The sequence below is a fragment of the Capra hircus genome, chromosome 12 (genome assembly GCF_001704415.2).
Source record: "Capra hircus breed San Clemente chromosome 12, ASM170441v1, whole genome shotgun sequence".
NCBI classification, from domain to species: Eukaryota; Metazoa; Chordata; class Mammalia; order Artiodactyla; family Bovidae; genus Capra; species Capra hircus.
This window is the reverse complement of record NC_030819.1, coordinates 52,973,483-52,990,426: the sequence shown is the minus strand read 5'-3', so window position 1 is coordinate 52,990,426 and position 16,944 is coordinate 52,973,483. Positions and strand designations below refer to the sequence as shown.

At 46.1% G+C, this 16,944-nt stretch overlaps 1 protein-coding gene across 1 annotated transcript in view; it reads right to left on the bottom strand.

Moving 5' to 3' along the window:
* ATP8A2 (ATPase phospholipid transporting 8A2) overlaps positions 1-16,944 on the bottom strand; it is a 465,925-nt gene that overhangs the window by 359,744 nt on the left and 89,237 nt on the right. Inside the window, exons 3-10 of the mRNA XM_018056568.1 lie at positions 10,911-11,010; positions 10,376-10,474; positions 9,531-9,576; positions 8,824-8,864; positions 4,846-4,919; positions 3,007-3,076; positions 1,655-1,782; positions 57-168 (exon numbers count right to left, since the gene is read on the bottom strand). Coding sequence (XP_017912057.1) covers positions 57-168; positions 1,655-1,782; positions 3,007-3,076; positions 4,846-4,919; positions 8,824-8,864; positions 9,531-9,576; positions 10,376-10,474; positions 10,911-11,010 — 670 coding nt within the window. The remainder of the gene's footprint in view (positions 1-56; positions 169-1,654; positions 1,783-3,006; positions 3,077-4,845; positions 4,920-8,823; positions 8,865-9,530; positions 9,577-10,375; positions 10,475-10,910; positions 11,011-16,944) is intronic.

Genomic DNA, 16,944 nt, shown 5'->3' with positions numbered 1-16,944 from the left:
AACCAGGAAAAAATAGACTAAAATCGGCATTGTTTCTCAGCACAGAAATGTTTTACCTGCATGAGCTTGGTGTCATGTCCAGTGTAGACAACTATGCCAAAGCCCCATTGAGTGTTTCTAAGCTGTGTGCCTCTCAATAAGATCTGGTCCGGCCCAAGGGCAACGGGGCTGAAAACAAGAAACAATATTTATATTCAATGAGAGTTCAAAAAAAACGAGCATGAGCTTTCCCCTTAAACAAAAACCCACAATAAATGAAGTGTTTCCTTTAGTCAAATTCAGACTACTTCACTGCGACACAGGGGCCATAAAGGTTACCATTGGCTTAATCTACCCCAAAAGAGACCCACACAGAAAGGCTGACCTCATCCATTCATCAACACAGAAAAGGTTTCTTTTTTTTTTTTCTTTAAAACATTAAGAGGAAATATTGTCTCTTATAACTCTATTGCTGCTGCTGCTAAGTCACTTCAGTCGTGTCCGACTCTGTGCGACCCCATAGCTGGCAGCTCACCAGGCTCCCCCGTCCCTGGGATCCTCTAGGCAAGAACACTGGAGTGGGTTGCCATTTCCTTCTCCAATGCATGAAAGTGAAAAGTGAAAGTGAAGTCACTCAGTCGTGTCTGACTCTTAGCGACCCCATGGACTGCAGCCTACCAGGCTCCTCCATCCATGGGCTTTTCCAGGCAAGAGTACTGGAGTGGGGTGCCATTGCCTTCTCCGTATAACTCTATTAGGAAACTCGATATCCAAAAAGGAACTTGCTAAGATAACCAGAAGTTTATTCATTTGGGAAAGTCAGTTTATAAATTATAGGGCAAAAAAAAAACCACACCAAAGCTATAATATCAGATCTGTTAAAGATGACTTCATTAAATAAAAGCCTGAGTGAGAATTTAGAAATTTTAAAAGATAGTCTACAGAATTGCTCTGCGGACTGCATGAGACCAAGAGAGCTGTCACACTTAAGAGTTGTCAGAGTTATCTTAGGTTGATTCCTATGGCTGGGTCCTTTCCCTTTGGGTCTGTTCAAATGTGAAGGTGGGGAGCGCTAGTAAGAGGCATGGTGATGAAAGATGAGCAGAAGAGAGACACTGCACCCCAACGTAATGACAAAAAATGACTCAAATGATAAAGCAAATGCCAAGAGGACAAGGATGACATAATACAGACAACAGGGCCGTGAACATTCTAATGGGAGGACAGTTGTCCTTTCATTTAACTTGCTAAAAGCATAGACTACTTAGAAGCAAGCAAAAAGATAAATAAAAAGGATGTTTCTGTAATAACTGTTAGCCTTTGTACACTTCAGACACCTCTCTTCTGCTTTTCTGCACAACTCTATGCACTCGAAACCAACGAGGCTTCTACCTGATGGGTAATACACAGAGACAGACACACCAGGTGAGTTTTGTGAACCTCATTTCAGACCCTTGTGACATTTCCTTGCCAAAAATCAGGTCTTTCCTTAAATTTCAGGGAAGGCTTAAATTGATTTAAAATGGTGTTTCGAAAAAAGCTCAACATGGAGAAATCTGTTTTAAAACATTATGAAACCAGAAGACAAACTGATATTTCCCAAAGCTCCTACATATAATTCTTAAGTCACATGAAGGATTAAAATAAAAACCACCAAGACAAAAGGAAGTGGTACCTTTTCCCATCCAAGTTCAAGTTCCCGGTGAAGTCGTAGAGGTGGCGATTGGGCCCTTCGCACTCTATGGTCCCAGACAACTTCATCAGCACCTCCCTCGTCTGCATGTCCGCAGTGTGACTCAAACCCTAAAACGTTCAACCCCAAGAGGAAACTGAACACAACCTTCCAGGCTTAGGAACGACACTCAGCACCCCTACTGTTAACCCAAAGGGAAGACTAAAATGGAATAGTTTTGGGGGAGGGGGTCCTCAAACGTATCAACCCCTTAGGATGGGTCATAGGTGGCTTTGGCCCCAGCAACCGAATAGAAAAGGTTCAACAAAATTCAACAAAGCAGAAAGTCAAGACTCTACTACTATGCTGACACATCCTGTCCAACTCTTTGAGACCCCGTAGACGGCAGCACACCAGGCTTCCCTGTCCTTCACTGTCTCCCAGAGTTTGCTCAAGCTCATGTCCATTGATCGGTGATGCTATCCAACCATCTCATCCTCTGTCGTCCCCTTTTCTTCCTGCCTTCAATCTTTCCCAGCATCAAGGTCTTTTCCACTGAGTCAGCTTTTCGCATCAGGTGGCCAAGTACTGGAGCTTCCGTATGATAATTAGCACACCAAAACACCTTACAGAAAGCATCCTTCATTAGCGGTATCCTGACATGACCATAAACACAGCACAAAGGACCCCTTTAATACACTGTGATATGTAATGCCCTGTAACTCTTCTTTAAAGAGAAAAATAAAATGTCTAAGCCAAATATCTAACATAGAAATGAAAACTATGTGGACAGAATCATCAAATTCCTCTGGGTACCGCAGAAAACTGAAGTGTCAAAATGAATCATTGTTAGTTGAAACTTAAAACTTTTCTAGTAAAGACTAATCTCCATTCAAGAATTAAAATATATGGTAAGAATAACTTTATTTAAGGCATGGACATTTTGTACACTGGAAATCTAATGTACTACTCCTAGAATTAGAATCTCCATGAAAACAACAAAGTCCAGTGAGGCACCCGGAGCCCATCTGGGTCCTCTGTCCACTGCACGTGCAGCCCACTGCCTCTCCCAGAATCCCTTTCCAGCCACCCGAACATGTGTAAGATATAAGCCAAGACATGGCTCCCTGCGTGGCCTACGCTCTAATGAAGCCCACTTTTTCTAATTTTGTCATCACTCCCAAGGAATCCCTCTCCTAACCGTGCTCTTCCCACGGATCCTATCAGGGTGAAGGCATAACCTTTTGTGACTGAACATTTTGTTCGCTCTGGAAACAGCACCGACGGTTAACCTGTAGGAAGCGCCCTTACAATCTGGGCTCCGTGTCGATGCAAGTGGTAAAGGGCCACGTTACCTGACGTATTTTAAGGTTCGTCTCCCCGTCCAGATTGGCTGTTTCAACGTAACACATTGCCTGAGGTTCACTAAGGAGAGAGAAAACAAAACGGCCAAGTTGAGTAAGGTCCACTCTGGCACGTCACGGCTGACAGAGCCTCCACCATGGAAACTCTGCTGGCGGACCCTCACAGGGGTGTCAGACTCGACCGCCGCAGGAGCAGCGACTGACCGGGCAGCCAGACGGGCGCTCTAGTCCAGTGATCCACCCACAAGGGCCGCACACGACGGCACCTGACCTCACGCGGGCAGAAGTAACAGAGGAGGAACAGAAGGGGACAGGCACGTGATGGGAAGTATACAAGATGTCCCAGCTAAGACCGGCCCAGTGGGCTCAGGGACCCTGAAAGTCGGAGGCCGGCTTGCTCTTGACCACAAGAGCTGCCCGCCCACAAGAGCCGCACTCGCGGCTTCTGAACGAGATAGCGGCCGGAGGAGCTGAGAAACCAAGGCAGGGGATTGCAGGCCTTTTCCTTCTACAGTTTCTACTATGTCTACAGGCAAATTTTTACTCAAAACACCTAGTTTCAAGGACAGAGAATTCAAAGAAGAAACATAAGCATGGCAGAGACTACGCCCCGAGTTCAGATATTCAGATCTGGGCAGCAGAGTTCGGGGTTAAGAGAACAGATTCTACGACCAGCAGCCAAGTAAGGTCTCCTGGCACTGCCCTTCCTGGGGGTGTGACCTCGGTCAGCTGTCCCATCTCTCTGCATCCTATGATTTCTCATGGACCAAGCAGGGAGGTCTAGGGTTGCTGGGAAGGTTAGATGGGCTAACGTGCTCAGCAGGTGGCTTGGCACAAACACCAGCAAGCACAGGGGTGACGTGACGTCTGCTCAGACACGCTGCCTTCAAACCAGGCTTTCTGAGGGTCACATCCAATCCTCATAACCCAAACCATCAAGTGATCAACGTTTTACTATTTCTGAGTTTCTTGGTTACTGATCATTAGGGACAAACCTGAGACCTGCCCCAGCGTATACAGTGTTTTTCCTGCTCTACAGGGCTGGGGTGCTTTTATTAAGCTTCTTATCTCAAGGAGAAAATTCGTGCTAAGGCTTAAAATCTGACAAAATGAGTGATCCGGTCCCATAAAAGAAAGTCTGTCTGTGCTCAAATTACACACACCCAGTGTGACAGCTGATTCCCAGCAGCACATCGATACAGCATCTAGTTTAACCTTGAGCTCAAGTTCAAGTGTATTCTTATCCTGATTTGGGCTTTTCTTCTCTGATAGATGTTTTTGTGTCATCCAGGGGAAAGTCAAGGACTCAGACGTCTATCACTTATGCCCCTTGGTGATGACATCTCCGTGACACAAATTACCTAGAAAACAAGGCAACGATGCTTGGACAGAAAGGGGGCAAAATATGGGCCATCTGCAAGTCACATGGACACTGAGAAATGCCTGTGGTCTCTGAACCTCCAGTGAACGGAGGCCTGGATTCTGGGGAAGGCTGCTGGGCTAGACCCTCCATCAGAGCTGGTCCTCAAGTTTCAGAGACTCTGTGACCTCAATGCTACTCAACACATCACTCCACTGCTCTGAAATATTTCCCTACCAATGAGGAATAGCCCAGAACAGCCACGAGATGAAAACGAATCAAAAAACAGAAAAGTTCAGGAAAAAGTACAATGTGAAGGCAGGACAACGCAAAGGGGTAAAAGGAGGAGAGTGGGAGGCGGTGGTGACCCGGAGATGGACAGAAGGTGACCGGAGTCCTCTCCAGGCACCAGGGGACACTCTACTGTTCTCAACACCGACTTCAAAGCCGTGCCCACAAGCCCACCTGACCTGGAGGAGAGCAGGACCACGTCTGCTGGAAGGTACTGCCCGTTGACGACTTTGACGATGTCTCCCACGGCCACCTAGAACCCGGGGACAAGGACACAGACCCATGAGAGACAAGAAAGCGCAAAGTGGTTAAACATCTGGAGGAAAAATTGCTGTGTAACTGTGCCATGATGTTCAAGGCAGAGAAGCTCAAATCCTTCTCCTCGACAACAGTAAGAACATTTCAATACAGATGAATGGTAATACTGCCTTTTCACAATGATGCTGAACGCAGGGGCAGGAGAAGAGAGATGAGTCACAATGATCAAGGTCCCACTTTCTCACAGCTATTCATCCACTTACAAACACACGCATGTCCATCCCCACGGCTGTGGACAGCAGGGCGAGTGGCCAAGTGCACAGATCCAGAGCCTGTCTGGATCAATCCCCCTTCCCCAGGGCCACCCCTTCCCCGTGCGTGTAAACATTTGACGTTCATATCCAACTTAAAGGTGAAAGAAAAGCAAATAATTAAAGGAGATCCCATAATGAAGTCAAAGACAACAAATACCTATTTCGACAACCAGCACAAGCAGAAGTACTTACAAAACCTGAATATGTTTTCTTAATGTAAAAACATTTTATGTGAATTGTTTAATTACATGGAAGAAAATCAGAAGCAATTAGTTAAGGCAAAAACCAGAAAGGAAAATTATTCATGTTTTCAAAAGAAGAAAGGCCATGAATTTTTTTTTTTTTAGTTCAAAGTGGGAGGACAGGGAAATTATGGCTTTCCCTTGTCTTTGCTAATGGGGTAGAAATGCTTCTTAGATTAAAAAAAAAAGTACTAAAAAGTTTCTTATATATGAGAAACTACTTACTTGGAATTTCATTTGAAAATAGCTTTCTATCTTGTGTCCTTATGCGCAGTTGTCCCTTACATGTGTAAGACTACCTAGAGGAAGGTTTCTTAAGGAGGGAAAGAGCCCCGCAATGGTCCCTGAATCCCCTCTTGCCTCACAGGGCTGCTCATAGTTCTGAATAAGCACAGGGGAAAAAAGAGCCAGGGTCACGGAGACCTCCCTGAAGCTGCTGCTGCAGCTGAAGAACCAGCACAGCCGACTCCAGCTTCCAAGTCTCAGGCTCGAGTCGCAGTGCTTGCGGACCTGAGAGGCAGCCAGCTCCCCAGGCCTGACCCCTCGCCCCACACATCACCCCAACCTCTCATCACCTGTCCTCTCACATCTTCTCAGCCTCACTGAGCAGCTCTGAGGATGCACTGGCTCTCCATCCACCTCTAATTTCACCCAGTTAGCTCTTCACTGCCGGAGAAGGCAATGGCACCCCACTCCAGTACGCTTGCCTGGAAAATCCCATGGACGGAGAAGCCTGGTGGGCTGCAGTCCATGGGGTCGCTAACAGTCAGACATGACTGAGCAACTTCACTTTCACTTTTCACTCTCATGCATTGGAGAAGGAAATGGCAACCCACTCCAGTGTTCTTGCCTGGAGAATCCCAGGGACGGGGGAGCCTGGTGGGCTGCCGTCTCTGGGGTCGCACGGAGTCGGACACGGCTGAAGCGACTTAGCAGCAGCAGCAGCTCTTCACTGGAACATCTGTGAAGCAAGCCTTTCCTGACCTGAACCAGTGGGTCCAGACCAGGTATCCCTCCCTGACGGCCCCGGGCAACTGAAGCAGGCCCCGCCCCAGGGCTCAGTGTCCATACAGCATCCTGTTTACCTGCTCATCACTTCCGCTACACCTGTGATTCTGGAGTGGGATTCCTGGACCAACACCATCAACCTCACCGAGGAACTCTTAAAAATGCAAATTCTGAGGCCCCAGCCTGGAGTTGCTGGGTCTGAGAGAGGAGTTCAACACCTCACTGGACCAGGCAACTGGGGTGGCAGCTAAAGCCTGACCGCTTAAAACCCCTCCAAGGGCAGGTGCCAGGCTTAATTCTTATCTGCATTTCAGCTCCTAAGACTGCCTCTGGTCCATGCTCTTCATGCTTCATGCTAAGTTGCTTCAGTCGTATCTGACTCTGTGCAACCCCATGGACTGCAGCCTGCCAGGCTTCTCTGTCCACGGGATTCTCCAGGTAAGAATACTGGAATGGGTTGCCATGCCCTCCTCCAGGGGATCTTCCCTACCCAGAGATCAAACCCAGTCTGTTATGTCTAACCTGCACTGGCAGACAGGTTCTTTACTACTAGCAGCACCTAGGAAGCTTGGTCCATGCTAAGAGATCCAATTAAATAAGCACAATGCATTTTTAACTGAAATAAAAATGCATGTGGCAAAGCATATAACAGGTATTTGTTTTGTTTTGTTTTGTTTCTCCTCTCTCAGCAAACGTGTGTGGGAAACAGGAATGAGATTTAGGAATCTGAATCCATTCGCTCCTAGATCCAAAATTCTGAGCTCATCACTCCAATTTCAAGCCGTGCTGGGAGATCCCAAATTCAAATAATTCTCCACTCTGGCCAGGATGACTGCCTTTCTGGGGAGGGGGCGGGGAGTGGCAGCAGGGACTTTAGGGAGAGAAAAGCCATTCCTCAATGTCTGGGAGGTTTTCGAGTTTCTCTAGTACTGGGAGCATTGCCACCCTCTGCAGAGGCAAGAATTTCCCACCACTTGATCAAGGGCCATCCCACTTCCAAATGAGATCCAAGTGAGATCAGTCAGTATTTACAATACAGGACCTCTGGGTGTCTATCAGGTTAAGGTGCTATCATGTAACTCTGCTGCTGCTGCTGCTAAGTCGCTTCAGTTGTGTCCGACTCTGTGCGACCCCACAGATGGCAGCTCACCAGGCTCCCCTGTCCCTGGGATTCTCCAGGCAAGAACACTGGAGTGGGCTGCCATTTCCTTCTCCAAAGCATGAAAGTGAAAAGTGAAAGGGAAGTCGCTCAGTCGTGTCCGACTCTTAGCGACCCCATGGACTGCAGCCCACCAGGCTCCTCCACCCATGGCATTTTCCAGGCAAGAGTACTGGAGTGAGCTGCCATTACCAGGGGCTTAATGTAAGCCAGTAACAGAGTTAAAAGAAAAGAACTACAATGAAGGCTGCATTACCACGTCTCGGGCATCCTGAAGACTCACAAGGTTATAGAGACATTTTGAAACATTGCTTATTAAATGCTTAGCAAGGGAAACTATTATAAGTCACCCTTCTAAAACACAGTCTTCTTCTGAAATGAAGATAGTCAGTTTTGCATCTTGGAATCATGAGTCACACTCCAAGAACATCTTGTGACCGTTAAGCTCCAGTCACAACAGACACTCCCTGAAAAAGCCAACTTTAGTAGACATGAAACACCCAGATGGCACAGCAGATCCTTTCTCAGTCTTCAGTTTATCGCTAGCAACAACCGAATCACCAGGCCGTTCTCAAGCCCTGCCAACTCCAACCTCCAGGCATGTGGATGCAAAGCCTTCTTGCTCTTGTAAAGCTAAAAGCATCAACAACTCTCAGCCTCAGGACCAACACAAGACGATTCCAAACCCCGACTCCATCATTTCAGATTTAGTGCTAATCAGACCCAAACTCTTTCCACCAAAAAGGTCAGAAGTGAGAATCTCAAAAGTTAAAAAAAACTTAAAAAAATTGAACTGACACTAAGATAGCAACAGAAGACCAGAGGAAAATGTTTCTTGAACTGGACTTAGGAACTAGAAAATGCTGTGAATTTTCAGAAACATCCATCAAGAGCAATGAATTTGCCAGCTCTGAGCCGACATGAGAGAACACCTAGAAGATCCAGGAACAAAGGATACACACGCCCATTCTAGGGAAGTCTCAGGGGAAAACCACACTGCCACACTTACCTGAAATGGACATGGCTTGTGTCTTAACACAAACTGGATTCCAAAATCTACAGTAACAATTAATTACAAGTCTCCAAGGCAGTACTTTCTGGCATATCTGCCATCCCAATATTGTAACTATCCTCCAATTAAAATTCATAAATTTAAAAAATAAAATCAGTCTTTACCTCTTTCCACACAATGGTTTGCCACATACCATTCCTTAACACTGACAAAGAAAAACAAAACAATGCATTGGTTAATACCGATGATAATCAGAATAAGACCAGCTTTCCAAACTCCAAAAGGCTCCTTTTAAAATTCCACTGATTAAGTCCAATACACCATGTCCTTAGACATAAAGGTGTAACACCACCACTCCCCAAAACAGAGCCCCATCAAGATACTTACATACCATATATACAGCAATGCACGCACATAAATGCATGTGTATGCAAGGAAGTTACATCTACGCATATTCAGTCCATATGAAGTGAAGGACATCACTGTGCTGCTACACGATTTTACCAAAAGACATATGCACCCCCTGATAACACAGAGCTACTGTTCTAGAAATGCTAGAATAAGTTTTCAGAGGTAGGGAGCAAATGCAAAGCCGGAGTATGAATGCTTTGACTTTTTACAGACATAAAGTATGTCTCGCTCCTGAAAACTACCATCTTTTCTTAAATTCTGCACAAATCCTGTTCAAATCTTAACTACTAAGACTCACCTTCTGTTGGACTTGTCTGTCATTTTGCTATTTTTAATGTATTTTATAGATTACTTCCCTCAATTTCTCTCAACACCGTTAACTACCAATTTAAAATTCCTTAAATACAAGTCTTGTTCTTAAGTTTTCTAGCATAAAAAGTGAATCAGCCTGGAATCTTACCTATGGTTTTCTTTTTGTTAACTGCATTGTCTGCCTTATGTCGCTTCTGTTACAGAAAGAAAAAAAGAGATTAGTTTCAAAAGTTCCAAATGAATAACTGAAACAGCGAACAATAAGACTGGGCAAAAACAGGGCAAAGAAGGCAACTGGCTGGAACACTAATGTCCTAAAATTCAGTTCGATGGTCAAGGTCACTCACTAAATTTCAGAGGCTAACACAGTAACAATAGATGAGATATAAATGCTTATATTTTGGCTATCGCAAGGAACAAGCACTTTGAAGTATAAACCTCTTACTCCTAGATTGTTGTAGATTGAACAAAAAGAATTATTCTACATGATTACCAACAAACAACTGAGTTCATTTTATTGATAAAGAACTTTATGGATAAAGTGCCTTGGCTTTGATTTACATTGCATTTATTCATTTATCTATTTCCAGGAAAATGTGTGTGCACGTATGAGAGAGAGGGGGAGACAGACAGAGAGGAAGGGGAGAAGAGAGAACCTGAGAAAAAGACAGAAAACAGAGGAGAGTATGAGCCAGTGAACCTGGAGACACTGAGACAAGGATGAGAGGGAGAAGAGTCTAATAAAAATAGCCTCAGGGCTGCTGCTCTAGACAACCTGACATCAGTAAACACAGACTGAACTACTTCTGTCTCACTGTAGGGGCATTTATGACTTTGTGTGTGCACACTTTCTCCCCCCAAATACCATCACAAGCCTTGAGAGGCTGGTTAGCCTACAGACGAATTTTTCTGTCTTAAAAGACCCCAAAGCAACAAATAAGTCGTAAGTTACAGTCAATACAATGTTGTTATTATCAAAAGCAAAAAACTTACAAAATCTTCTACAATCTCTTTGATGCCTGCGATTGTTAAAATAATGATCAATGGCACCAGGGTGGTGTATCTTCCTGTTGGAGATACATCTGGAATTTGCTGTAAGATAAAGAGACCAAAAGTAGGGACGGGGCACATTAAAATCCTCTCCATGAAGAAGAAAATACAGTACTCACTCCTCACTCTTCTGTAGTTCTATCCATTCCTGTGGCAAAGTGATTACCTTATTTTAAAAACTAGCTAAGTGTGTTACATGTCTTTAAAATTTTACCCGACATCTCTGTGTTTGGAACAAAAACAGGGTTAAAGTGGGACCCCCACCATCATGTTTCAACGCCTCTTTTCACAACTGCAATTCCCTTAAGCAAACACCTAAAGAACTCTACCTTTGTGCAAATATTGCATTCATGCAAACAGTGACTGGATGAAGGAGGCAAACTTCATCAAGTGTGACAACACTTTCTCAGTTAAGTGGCCTTTCAGCAAGAACTTATTTTGCATGCAATTAAAGCTATGAATTTTATATAAACCTCACCTGTAATAAGGCAATGAAGAGGAAGAAGGCATTGGCAGCTCTCCTGATCTGCTCGTACAAGAATCGAGGTAGAAACGTCACCACGCTGTACTTGGCCGTACTGTCAGGGCAAGGGACAACACTCCTATCAGGTATAGACAGAAATTCTAAACAATGAAAACAAAGATTCCAAAATAACACAAGTAACTGTAAGAACAAAATATTTCAAAACTCAGGATAAGAACATTGCTGTGCTGGCCCGCTCCTACAAAGCTTCATCGTGTCAAAAGACACCTTTCCTAAGAAAATCTTCTAATGTGATCTTGGCTTTCAAACTTTCATGGATGTGTGTTTGGTTATTGCCACACGGTGTAAGCAGGGACATCAACCCACCTTCTGGGAGCCTTGGGCTGTGAACAGAGTGAGCGTGCAAATGATGTTTTTAAAGATAAAGATATGTGTCAAAGATCACAAAACAGAAAGAGGCACACGTTCCCAACCCAGTAAGATATGAACACAAAGAGGTGAAGCATCAGCTGAGAAACTCACAGTCAAGGGAGAATTATCACCCTGGGATTGGTGGTGCACTAGAATTCTCATCACACAGTTGCTGATTCGATGCAGAAAGTCAACTCTGCCAAGCATGGTAACAGGTGCATGGTTGGCTGTTTAATGCACCTCTCTGGGCACTCACCACAGACACTTTACCCCACTTCCACACACCCTTCGCTCAGACACGTTCATCCACATTCCAGCTTCCACAGTCAACGTACTTTGCTTCCCTGTGGTGTCTCCAGGACTAAAGGGTCCTACCCATCTTACCCTCCCGTGAAGTCTGGTCCAATTCGAAGGCTCCTCCCCCAAGTCACAGTGTGGTGTTTACACCTCCGTTTCATAGTCTCTGCTTTGCTTTGTATTATACTTACCTACTCCCAGAACAGACTCTGGGAATAATAAGATTATTTACCTTGTGAAAAAAAAAGAAATAACAAACCCAAAATGGAGTCACTTGTGCTCAGCCCACATCGCCAAACCAAGACTCAATGCCAGATGTAACAGATGAGTTTCAGCCTCTCTCAGGAATGTATTCTCAACCAGTCTGGAATCACCTGCTGAGCACTCGGGAGGTAATCTGCCTGACAGACCCCCATGGCGTCCCCCCAAAGGAAGGTGACCTTGTGCCCAACAACCTATTCTTGGCTCGCAGCCTCTTTGCCTGCTCCTATCTGCTTATAAAAGTCTTCCACTTTGCCCAGCTCTTCAGAGCTCCTTTCTATCTGCTCAATGGAATGCTGCCCAACTCATGAATCATTGAATAAAGCCAATACGATCTTTAAAATTTACTCACTTGAATTTTTTTTTAACAACTTTGACTTCATATATTCCTGGCACATAGCAGATAATCAATGAACCGTGAAATAATGAAAAGGCCTGAACTGGAGATCTGAGGGATAAAATGAACCATGCCTCCTTTAGCTGCTCAAAGGCTCATCCATAAAAGTACCTGCCTGGGTCCTAGCTCACCTTCTGAAGCCAACTCTTATCTGAGGTACAGTCTCGAGAGATTTTCTAGGTTTAAAATACACTGATGCTGAAGCTGAAACTCCAATACTTTGGCCACCTGATGCGAAGAACTGACTCATTAGAAAAGATCCTGATGCTGGGAAAGATTGAAGGCAGGAGGAGAAGGGAACAACAGAGGATGAGATGGTTGGATGGCATCACCGACTTGATGTGGACATGAGTCTGAGCAAGTTCCGGGAGTTGGTGCTGAACAGGGAAGCCTGTCGTGCTGCAGTCCATGGGGTCACAAAGAGTCAGACATGGCTGAATTGAACTGCAAATACACCTCAGTTAGAAGCACCAGACAGAAGAGCCAAGGGCTCAGAAGATAGGCCACCTGAAGCACAGGTACTCCCAAAAGGCCTGAGAGTGACCAGACCTGGGAGGGCAGCAGGGAACGTGAAACAGATAAGTCTAGCAGCACAGCAGCCAGAGGCCACCCGATGGAGCCGAGAAGCCGCTCCGTGGACCATCTGTGGCCACTGCCTCAGGCAAGAACGACGGCGACAGCCTGGGGTTTCATCACACGGTGATTACCGGCATCCTTGAGTTATCTTTAGCCTTCTCCTGCGTAAGGTGCTATGATATTGTGCTTCATCACAAGAAACATATATTTGGTCTTCATCCCAGTTTCTGGCACAGAGCTCCCAAAACCCTGGGGACTGCCACAGTGTTGAGAGAGAGATAAAGGGATCTTTAGTCACCTCAATGAGGTGACTCATGGAAAGCCCCTAGGATGCTGGCTGGTTGCCAGAGGAACCAACCACATGATCGGAGGGTTGGAAATTTCAGTCCTGCCCCCTCCTAAGAGAGACGAGGGGCTGGAGATTGATTTCAATCACCAACAGGCAATGATTCAATGATTCACTCACTGTGTGTTTGCCATGAAGCCTCCGTAAGAAGCCAGAAGGACAGGCTTTGGAGAGCTGGAGGCCTGAGGGAAGATCTGATGTAGCAATTCGAGTCTGTACACCATCTGCCGGCAGAATTCCTTCTTAGTGAGGTGACTCTGTTCATCAGTGCTGTCAGCTGATCTGACAAGGTCCACCTACATTACCGTGGGTAACCTGCCTTATTCACAGCCCATCCATTTAAATGTAAACCTCATCCAAAAGGCACCTTGAAAGAAACATCTAGAGACATGTTTGGCCAGATATCCAGGTGCCGTGGCCCAGCCAAAATGACATGGGAGGTTAACCATCGCATGCATATCCTGATTTAGTGAGGCCTCCCTGGTGGCTCAGGCGGTTAAGAATCTGCCTGCAATGCAGGTGACCCGGGCTCCATCCCTGGGTCAGGAAGAGCCACTGGAGAAAGGAAAGGCAACCCACTTCAGTGTTCGTGCCTAGAGAATCCCATGGACAGAGGAGCCTGGTGGCTTACAGTCCGTGGGGTCACAGAGAGTCAGACATGACTGAGCGACTAACTTCCTGATTCAGTGGGTCTGACATGGGTCTCAGATTTTGCATTTCTAACAAGCTCCCAGGTGAGACCAGAGCTGCTGGTCTGAGGACCACAGTTTGCGTGGCAGCTACCCCTGAGGAGGTTGCTGCTGCTGCTAAGTCACTTCAGTCATGTCCGACTCTGTGTGACCCCATAGACAGCAGCCCACCAGGCTCCCCTGTCCCTGGGATTCTCCAGGCAAGAACACTGGAGTGGGTTGCCATTTCCTACTCCAATGCATGAAAGTGAAAAGTGAAAGTGAAGTCTCTCAGTCATGTCCGACTCTTAGCAACCCCATGGACCTCAGCCTCCCAGGCTCCTCTGTCCATGGGATTTTCCAGGCAAGAGTACTGGAGTGGGGTGCCATTGCCTTCTCCACCTGAGGAGGCAGATGTATTCAAATCTCACATTTGAGTTCAGTCCAGCTGAACATTACACAATGCAATGGGTGGAAGGTCTTTACCATCACGGCCCCAGGCGAAGAACACGTACAGGATGACCTGGGGGAAGGAAGAGCTTCCCAGCAGAAGAGTCTGTCCAGTGGGTGAGCTCACTGACCCCACCACGTCCCCCCTCAGTCTGCAGGCGGCAGCACGCCTGAGAGCCTGGCTCAGTGGCGGCTCCCAGCGAATCTCAGGCACTGAGCGAGTCCGCAGGGCCTGGGGCACGGGGAGAGATGCCCAGGAGGACACAGAACCGGACCCTGTGGTTCAGTCCATCTAAACACCTGACAAACCAGTGTCTCCTGAAATCGGGTGACATGGAGAATGACCAGGGGCTTGACAAAATTTCACCCATCCATCCACAGGTATGTTCCGAGCCCCATCCATGTCCCAGGCACTGGGCCGGGCACTGTGGGAAACCGGAGGGTCACAAAAGCATAGTCTCAAGGGAATTGCATTCTAGAGGAGAGTGAGATTTAAAAACCAATGCATGGCAGGATAGATGGTGATGAATACCATGGAGGAAAACAGACCAGGGATGGAGGGCGGGGGAACAGGTTGCTTTCAGTGCTGATAAGGGACCATGTCGCTGAGAAGGTGACCTGTGAGCAAAGGCCTCTCTGGGGACCTGACTCACTTGGCTACATGTGCGGTGGACACACACCTTGCAGAAACTCTCACAATCTGGCAAGTGTGGGAAACAACTCATCAGAAAATAGGGCCTGGAGAAATGTGGGTCAGGGGCTCCCCATCCATCACAAGTCACAAGCACTTACAGAATCTGACCTCCAGAAGGCAGCCCCAGGACCAACCCTGAAATGATGTCTGAGTGCGAATTTTCAGCTGGGAGAAAAATTCAAGTTGATTTCCAAAGGCAAATCTAAAACTTCAACAGCTGCTCAAAGTGTAACTTCCCCGGATAACAAGCCTCCAGAAACCCAAGAACCAAACTAGCTTGTACTCTACGTGTGAACAGTAAACACACACTGGGCTCTTTTCCTTCTCTGGCCCCACACAAATGAACTTCTTGCATGAGCCTAATGTACCCGAACTGTCTGACGTTTACTGGAAGAGCAGGAGCCTGTTTAAACCCCTTCACCCCTGTGAGCTGGCCAGGGGCTCTAACACCCTTTTCTGGTACCCTCCACTCTCCCCAGCTCCCTGCAGGAGACCTTCCACCTTTCTGCTCTCACATACTCAGTGAGAAAGAAGTTCCAAATTACCAGAGGAAGAAGACATGTCCTCAGTCATTCATGTCCTCACAAACAGCTTCCTTCATTTACCCCTTCATTCATTTATTCCATGGAATGGTCTATGGGATGCTCCAGGCCAGAATACCGGAGTGGGTAGCCTTTCCTTTCTCCAGGGGATCTTCCCTACCCAAGGATCGAACCCAGGTCTCCCGCATTGCAGGCAGATTCTTTACCAGATGAGCCACCAAGGAAACCCAGTAATACTGGAGTGGGTAGCCTATCCCTTCTCCAGCAGATCTCCCAACCCAGGAATCAAACCAGGGTCTCCTGCATTGTAGGCGGATTCTTTACCAGCTGAGCTACCAGGAAAGCCCTATTTACCCCTTCAGTTCAGTTCAGTTCAGTCGCTCAGTCGTGTCCGACTCTTTGCAACCCCGTGAATTTACCCCTTGAGAGTCCATTATTCTCTAACCCAGACCACTCTATGCAAAGCCCCAGGAGCCCCCCTGCCACTCTCATTGACACCTGGCCTCACCACACACCTAGACTCACCAGGAGGACATGCCAATGGACGGCCAAGCCCACCGTCCTCTCCCCTGGCTGGGACTCCTGATGTCTTGTCAACCACCCCTCCCAAATTATATTCTGGAAATCTCAAACGCAAAAGTCCCTCTTAATCACCAGTGCCCATCCACATGAATATAAGACCACCTCCCTAGAAAGTTTTACCTCATTTTACTAAATTGCTAAAATTTTACCAGTTGCACATCAGAGGTTAATAAACTCATTTCAAGATGTTGACATGCTTATTTTCAACACTTTTCTGATTTTTTGGTCTATAGCTGGGAAACAAGTACTAAATACTGCCTGGCCTCAGGGCCTGGACCAGAATGTAGTCATGAGACCAGCAGCACTATTAGTGCTATAATTATTTATAGCCTTTATTATAGATCATGCCAGCTGAAAGATCAGCCTAATCTTTATAACACACATCCAGTGAGAACAATGGGTTGAATTTTAATCAGCTTATAAGTACACCTTTGAAAATTAGATACCCTCCTAATTCCTATTAAACAGTATGAGAGTCTTGTTCCTTTCACATTCCTAATTTGGTTTTCTTTACTGAATACATTATTCAATGAATGGCTTTGGCCATAAAGCAATTTATTTTGCATAGAAACATGGGCTGAGAAGAAGATAACAGAGAGAAGATAGCATCTTGGGCACAGTACTTGCTGCCAAGCAAGTCTTTCAGTGCAGAAAACTCTTAGGTAAGCATTCTCAAAGGTCGGACTTTAGATACTGATGGCTAACATCTTTAAACGCAGCACCATGGAAGAGTAGGTTAGATTCATCTGCTTTAGAAGAAAACGTGTGAACTTTATGATGTAAAATCAAATGGAAAGGAGTTCT